This window comes from Asparagus officinalis, chromosome 8, assembly GCF_001876935.1.
Source record: "Asparagus officinalis chromosome 8, Aspof.V1, whole genome shotgun sequence".
Taxonomy (NCBI): domain Eukaryota; kingdom Viridiplantae; phylum Streptophyta; class Magnoliopsida; order Asparagales; family Asparagaceae; genus Asparagus; species Asparagus officinalis.
The window spans coordinates 18257996-18265762 of NC_033801.1; the positions used below are offsets into that span (position 1 = coordinate 18257996).

Genomic DNA, 7767 nt, shown 5'->3' on the forward strand with positions numbered 1-7767 from the left:
AAAACATGAACGAGCTCAGGAAAAAATAATTACATGAGAAATTCAGCTCCATCCTGATGTCATAATTAATATAGATGATGAAGACACAACTCTAAAATTGCTCAAGAAAAAGATAAAGGTGGACAATGATTGATCTTAACTCGATAAAAAAAACAGAAAGAACAAAAAATTTATTTTTTGAATATTTTTTAGAATAGCTTAAGTTTTTGAGTAAAACCAGGAATCTTTAGAAAGGATTTTCATGAACTCTTTTAAATATTTTTATATGGTTATGTGTATGCTTTTATCATATAAAATATACTAGAGTTAGCATTAACCTTTAGTCAGTGATTTTTTCTGAAGTCTATCAATTAATTAGCAACAAACTTCATATTCTCTTTAGTTTCATTGTAGCCCACTTTAATTAATCATCTTGGCTTTTTAGCTTTAATTATTCATATTTCTTTTATAACACTACTTTTTTTAAAGTGTTTTTCATTTATACAACATTATACTTTGAAGCTTGGTTTCATGTCGGTTCAAACCACATGAAAATTCAATTTGGCTTTAGATCACATTTGTTTCCTGTTAATTTAATTATCAACATAAAAATTTAAATTTGGTGTAGCCCATTCAAACAAACATCAAAGAAAATAAATAATCACAATGCTAAAATTTAAAGACATAAGTGAGCAAAAACGATTAAAGTGGAACCGAGGAACAAATTTTAGTAAGGAAATAAATTAAAAATATTTAATCATGTTATTTAACCATGTGCATTGTACGTGCATAAAACCTAGTGTGTGTGTGTGTGTGTGTGTGTGTGTGTGTGTGTGTGTGTGTGTCCATTGAGCACAATTCAACACTGTGCAAATATGTGATGTGCTCACGCTTAGAGGTACACCTGCCTCCATAGAAGTAAGTAGTTTTGTCAATCTTCATTAGGAAATGTCAAGTATTTTTAATTCACCAGAGTATGATTATTTTTTATATTCTCTAGCAAGTTTCTATTTTAGGGTCGGAACAGTGTCACTAAGTCGCGGATGGGGGATGAACATTTACACATAGGAGATTCACAATTATAGATGACAAACAAGTTCTTCTTAGGAGTCAATAGTACAAGCTGCACATTGATCCTTATACAATCAATGGAGAGAATAGGATGCACTTTACTCAGTACACAGAGTAATACACACTTAGCACACATAGCAATAACAAGATGCTTAATCACAGATAGCCAGCTGCTCCACATTCCTGAAGCCGGGGGCTCCGTTCAACTAATTCTGCAATAAAACACAAAGACAAGGATCAGCCAGTAATATTTATAAATCTGCGTTTGAAACCTAGAGGATTCGTTCTGATGGTAGCTCAATGTGAGGACAACAATGAAAAGTTTCAAACATTCGAGGAAATTAAAGGAAGGAAAAATAGACATTAGAAATTAGTTGATCTCCTATCATACTTGGAGCAATCCACATTAGGGGAGACAGTGAAAGGAAAGGTGATGTTGCAACTCCCTGGCAGTGCCTTTGTTGCTTTTGGGCTAGGGTTGACCTTGGATACAGCAGACATGATGCAACTGCATGCAGCCCTTCTATCAGCTGTTGTCGATGCAGCAGATGCCAAGGTCGTGACCCCATTGCAGCAAGCAGTTGACGGGCTTCCGCTGCCGCTTGTTAGATAGCTGACGCAGGGGGTCAAGTCCTTCAGAACATCATTGCACTGGAGGTCAGCCTCTGAGTTCTTGAAGAGCAGCAGTGAGAGAAAAAACACAGCGAGGATGGCAAAATATTGCTTCATGATTAAAAGTGTTTTGAATTTGGAGGTGCGCTTGGTTAGCTCTACTAGCTGTTTTGCTTTTTATAGTTACCCAGGAAGCTGCATGAGTGCAAGAAAAGAGAAAGCTTAGATAGTTTTTTTTTTCTTTTTTCATTTTTTTAATTGCATGGTTGATGCAGCTGCCATCGTGTGGTGAGAATTCTTGCACGGTTTCTTCTCCTAGAATTGTTTGATTAATTATGTCCTGAATTGGTTCGGCATTAGTGTTGTTACTGTACACACTTTTTTTTAACAAAAGACAAATCCACTATTTTCATGGGAGTATTGGTGTCAATAATGAAATGTAACTAGTTCAGATTTCTATACACACAGAAAATGGAGCAAGCAATTAGGATGGAGTAGGTTGGATTAATTTTTTTTACTTTGTCCCTACTGAAAAATGAGTCAGCGCTGACAACCATGCCAACCAATGATAAATAATGGGTTTGATTACCGAAAGACGAACTTTGTTGTAGCCATTTTGGCATTGAATCCAAACTCATTTTGTTTGATGCGTTCTCTCCAGTTTTTGACGGATGTTTGCATTCATTCTGGTTTCTGTAGGAGCGGAAATTGCATGAGCATAGATGGTTACAAAGCAACATTGACTTAGCTTTTGTTTTTATCATGTAGAGATAAAGAGCGAGAATCGGCAGGAGAATCAGGAGACTAGTAGCGAAGAAACTAATCATTGATTGTGTGCAACCTAATTTCAGCTACGAATTAACATTGATGATCAGAGGCAGGTAAGACAATAGTTTGCATTCCATAAAATATTATGGAGCTCTTGAAGACTAATAATGTTAGATACAATAATTAAGTGGAGGTAAGACGAAGTTTTGTATTCGGGATGTAAGTTTTACAAAATAGATCTACTTATTGATTTTAATTTGGTATAGTAGCATTCCAACTGTATCTTCATTTTCATTTTGAATTTTTTTTTGAGAAAATATTTTCATTTTTTATTAACTGAAGAAATCTATAATAATGGGAGATAAAAGCGCATTCTGCTTCACATACTGACAGCTACTCTTGCAATTTCACAAGTCTGTAGCTGAGGAGATCTATGCCCATCCTGTCTTGTTTTTTTTAAAAAGCAAGTGAAAACTTCTTGTCAACAAGTGAAGAACCAACCATCTCAACTGATGTTGACCAGATTACATAGGGAGATTTTCATAAACTGTGATAATCAATGCCCAAATTACAGAAGACCAAAATTTAGAGAGTATCTGTACAATTTTGATTGATAAAGCAGGAATATCAAATAAAATTATCAATTGACAGGTATCTCAGAGATATAAGACAGGTACTTGCATAAATAGTAGTATTCACCTTCTCAGTTTGAAATGCTTCTTTTTCATATAGCATAGTGGTCATTAAGTGGTCATAAAGTGATGAGAGGGGAAAAAAATTGTAAAACAGTTTTACCTCCTATACCGATTTGACATCCAAACATAATAAATCACTCACTGTTTTATTGAAGGTTTCACGTGTTGAAGTTCGGCTTTCCCTTTCTTCATGATAGCTTATGTAACTGTTTTGAAATGAAGTTTCGTTGATGAGGTTTCCATCATATAAAGACTTTTCAATGCTAGCAACAATCCGGCCAAAACCTTGTGAGTTACATTTTACATAAACCTCATTCACCTAGCATTATTCGATGTTGCCTGCCACCTTAATACCCATATCCTCTCAGTCTGAAACAGTCACTCCTCTGTTTCCTTCATCTTGTCATGCATTTTTCAAGCAAATCCTCTTCCACTAAAAGCCATTTTCACCCTTCTTTTCCATAAAAACAATATTTTCTCGAATTTCTCTATATCTAAATCTGTAGTCAGCATATACAATCCTTCTTAGTTATAAATTAATCTACAGACTATGTAGGGGAATGCAAATGCACTATGGGAACTCGATCAAAGACTGCATAACGTGAAATCATGAACATATTTCATGCAAATTGTTGATAGCCTTGGCCCCTTTTACGCCCAACAGAACCCTGGATCCAGGAACTGATGGCTCTTACACCGCTCGAAGTTAGATCAGAACAACTGAAATGATTGCTAATGAACATAAGAGCAAAAAAGGGGGAAAAAGATATGAGCAATATGAATCCCTAGTTCACATGTTGGAGGAAATTATATTTTCTTGAAGCAACTCGCTCAATGTTTACTTTTGTCTCAGTATAAGTATTTTAATTTGCTTGAATTTGTTTAGATACATAACTCCCTAGGGGGTATTTGAAGGTTTATTCCTTCTAATTTTAGTTCCGTTTTGTTTCTTTGTCATAATTGTCTTAGGAGATATCAAACCTAGTTCCATCAGTTTAATTAAGTCTAGGGTTCTACCTTTTCCCTTTTCTTCTTATCATGTCGTGCAATGATCAGGATTTGTCTTCTTATCTGAACTCCAGGTCCTTATTAAGAAACTTTGTTTGTTTTGCAAATTGTTCTTTGTTTTGATGGCAAGTTACATGTCAACAGAAGCAGAGGAAATGTGTTCTCTTGTTCTCAACGAGGGTGCGAATTCATGTACTAACATTAACATATGATATTACCATGAATAGATACATATTTAAAAAATATTCACATTGAAAGTGATAAGGCATTTTAGTTTTTTCTTCAAAAGCATACGTTATATGACTCTTGCGAATGTCATAGACATGTTAGTCCTAATCCATGCAGTTGAAATATGATTGATCCTTTAAACATAGTATAAACGATCATTTAGTTCAATTGCAGATTTTTCTTTCATATAGCGTAATTTTTAATTAACCAGATTAATCAAATCTTATTTACCTTGTTCCATGTTTTCAGGTGGGTTGATTGTAACATGACTTGCTGCCTGGAAGCATGTCGAGTGGTTTTCAAACTCCACCATTTGGATGACCCTTTTCTCGTGAACTCGGTAAGAGAATAGACATCTTATACTGAGATTTCTTTGTTGTTTTTCAGAATGGGAAAGCAATTCCCGGTATCTAAGATGATCTATTAAATCAATCATATATTCAAGAGTTCATTCATGTACACTCTTCAGTTATCTTTTGCAAAAGAAAGCAACATAAATCTTTTATGTTTTTCACAAGAGATTGATGGGTGTTAACACGCATGGATGCATTTACACTTTAATATTTTTTTCTTCAATTATTTTATCATGTTACCTCTATATATAATAGTAAAGGATGCAGCTAGTTGGCAGAGTGTTGTTTCTGAAGTAAATGAGAAACTGAACTTATTTAAGAAAGGAGTAATGTGAGAATTTGGAGAGGGGGAAAAAATCTTGCAAAAGTTAAAGTTTAATAAAAAATAATCAACTGGGAAATCTAGTACGCCCAAGCTGACTATAGCGTATGTCCAACCTTCTGTAACAGAAGGTTGGATCCTTTAAAGAAGTTCTGTTAAGACCATTAACTTGAATTAGCATAGGGAATCAGGTGACCTAGATTATTACATGTTTGACTACTTTAAAGAATTTGAAAAATTGACAGTCTCGTGCTGAGGCATATTCACCCTTGGAAGTAAATAATATTTGTAAATTCGCATGGGGAAATAGGTCAGCAGTCTTGTGAATTTCTCCTATGCATGACTGATTTTGTGCTAGAAAAGTATTCAGCTGTGTGCTCTTGGAAGTGGAAGATGGATAAACTAAGCGAACTGAATGATGATGCATTTTATTGGTTCGTGTAAACACTTTGTAGTTTAGTCTTAGCAATCAGTAGGCGACTTCCCATTTTATGAACATGTCACTGTAATTCTTTCTGAAAACAGGGAAAACAAGTGAAATCTTTGAATATGAAGATCTTCAAATGAATAAGAAACATGGCCTTCTTAGGACTAATATCACAAGCAAACCGTTCATCATATATAGATTCATACAACAGAGCGCATAATAAGCGCTTTGGTTATCTTATTACAAGTACAGTAATACAAACACACATCTCAGCTGCGGCAACATTAAGTCACTTAAGCACAAGTAATATCTCCTCCACATCCCTAAAGCCAGGGACTCATTTTAACTAATTCTGCAATCAAACACAAGACGAGAGTCAGTCAGAACAATTCGTTATGCTCAACAGTAGCTCTTGTTAGTCAACTTGAATAATAACAAAACTAAATTAAATCTGTGTTTCTCTAGCTACCACATTTTTGTTCATGTGAAATATATTAGTTTATGAGGCTTTGATTCCGCAAAAATGACATGCTTAGGGGTGATGAAGGTGTGAGCAAGAGAAAACGGCTCCTGACAAGTGAAATGCTCGCTTTTATAGCTCATGTTTGATTACTGGATTCCTCTTCATGTGTAAGTCAACATATTGACAGGCAAAAATATTGATGGAACAATGTTGTGTCATTGTGCGTTCTTTTGTATATTTTAACCATTTAGTGGAATTAAAAGGAATGAAAAAGAAAGAGAAAAATATCTTATATCATACGTGGAACAATCCAAACTGGGAACGACTGCGTAAGGCAAACTAACGCCACAACTCCCCGGCAGTCCCTTCGCTGCTGCAATGTTAGGGTTGATCTTCGACACAGCTGACTTGAGGCAGCTACAAGCAGCCCTTCGATCAGCAGTTGTTGATGCAGCCGAGGCCAAGGTCGAAACCCCACTGCAGCAAGCAGTGGAAGGGCTCCCATTTCCACTCTTCAGGTAGCTGATACAAGGAGCTACGTCCTTCAAAACAGTATTGCAGTCGATAGCAGCCTCTGAGTTATGAAAAATCAGCAGTGAGAGAAACAAGAGAGCTGAGATTGCAATGCATGGCTTCATGGTTGCTGATGGTTAAGATGAGCTTGAGTAGTCTTAGTGGTGAGGTTTGGTATTTATAGAGGGTAGGAGGTTGTATTTGAGTGCAAGAAAAGTGAAAATTTGGGTGGTTTTGTTTATTTGGGTGGGTGATGTAGTGTGTGAAAGTGTGGTATGGTTTCTCTTTCATTGGTTTCTTCTTATTTTTAGCATGATTAGGAAACTGTTCTTATGGGGCAAAGTCCAGTGAGAGTTTACTTGTATTATGTTGAGAAATAGGAAAAAGTCAAGATATTATATATTATTCATCTAACTCTTATCTTTCTTAAATAAAGGTTAGGAGGATATTACAAAATGGGTATTGGACAAGATCATATTCAATCATATCCTTAGTATCTCTCAATCACATATTCCTAATATATTATTCCTAATAGCATAGATTTCTATAATGTATTCTTTAACACTCTCCCTCAAGCTGGAGCATGTATATCATATTTGTCCAGCTTGTTACAAATAAAGTGCACACACTAATCTGTGGTGATGCCTCAAAGTAATCTTAATCTTCTTATCATTCACTTGGATGTCTTCAAATCAGCTAATCCTCTCTATGGCTCCACCAATTAAATAATCCTTCTAGAATCCAACAATAAATGACTCTTTTCAGGATCCAGCAACAAATGATACTTCGTTGAAGGATCCAACAATAAATGAACCTTCTTTAAAGGATCCAACAATAAATGATTCTTTCTTGAAGGATCTAACAATAAATGATCATTCCTTAAGAATTTAAAAAACAAATGGTGGAGTTAATGTTGGGCTCGAGCAAAGATGGACAAGGAGGCGGAGGTTGACAATGAGGATGAAATCGAATCGTTGAGATCTAGGCGAGATCAATCATCAAAGGTGAGGATTTATTGCATGAAGGTGATAGGCGGTCCATATGAACAACTCGTGCCGAACAATACCGGGGATGAACAGTACCGATGGACAGCATCCGCAATAAACAGTAGCACCCTTCGAACTGCACCATCGATGAATAGTATCGTAGATGAACAATACCACAGATGAACACCGCTCAAGTGTTAACAGTGCTATTTTGCGAAGCAGCGAGATTAGGCTAGGGTTTTGCTGTGAGCGGAGGTTATGAGTGATAGAGCGATGCGTCATGGTTGAATCCGATGTCGAGGCCGCTGAGGGGAAGCATGAATTTTTTGGCAACCCCCCCCC

The 7767-nt window shown here is 36.0% G+C and overlaps 2 protein-coding genes and 1 long non-coding RNA gene across 5 annotated transcripts in view; 1 reads left to right on the forward strand and 2 right to left on the reverse strand.

Annotated features, from left to right (window-relative positions):
- The window catches only part of LOC109820243, a 31021-nt gene extending 24802 nt beyond the window's left edge, over window positions 1-6219 (forward strand). For 2 of the 3 annotated variants that reach the window (XR_002241782.1, XR_002241784.1), the window contains exons 2-3: window positions 2431-2543; window positions 4611-4882. This is a non-coding gene — a long non-coding RNA (uncharacterized LOC109820243). Of the gene's footprint in view, window positions 1-2430; window positions 2544-4610; window positions 4883-5999 lie in introns of those variants that run through there. The other variant, XR_002241783.1, reaches the window with a different exon arrangement.
- LOC109820242 (non-specific lipid-transfer protein 8-like) lies at window positions 1010-1803 on the reverse strand. The gene is made up of 2 exons (XM_020386364.1): window positions 1442-1803; window positions 1010-1262 (listed from the first exon to the last, which is right to left on the reverse strand). The coding sequence occupies exons 1-2, from the start codon at window positions 1777-1779 to the stop codon at window positions 1253-1255; spliced, it is 348 nt and encodes a 115-aa protein (XP_020241953.1). The 5' UTR covers window positions 1780-1803; the 3' UTR covers window positions 1010-1252.
- On the reverse strand, window positions 5634-6606 carry LOC109820240 (non-specific lipid-transfer protein 1-like). Its single transcript, XM_020386361.1, has 2 exons — window positions 6227-6606; window positions 5634-5815 (listed from the first exon to the last, which is right to left on the reverse strand). The coding sequence occupies exons 1-2, from the start codon at window positions 6562-6564 to the stop codon at window positions 5806-5808; spliced, it is 348 nt and encodes a 115-aa protein (XP_020241950.1). The 5' UTR covers window positions 6565-6606; the 3' UTR covers window positions 5634-5805.

Bases quoted from the DNA above. Each gene is read 5' to 3' on its own strand.
- LOC109820242 (XM_020386364.1), bottom strand. From the start codon at position 1,779: ATGAAGCAATATTTTGCCATCCTCGCTGTGTTTTTTCTCTCACTGCTG.
- LOC109820240 (XM_020386361.1), bottom strand. From the start codon at position 6,564: ATGAAGCCATGCATTGCAATCTCAGCTCTCTTGTTTCTCTCACTGCTG.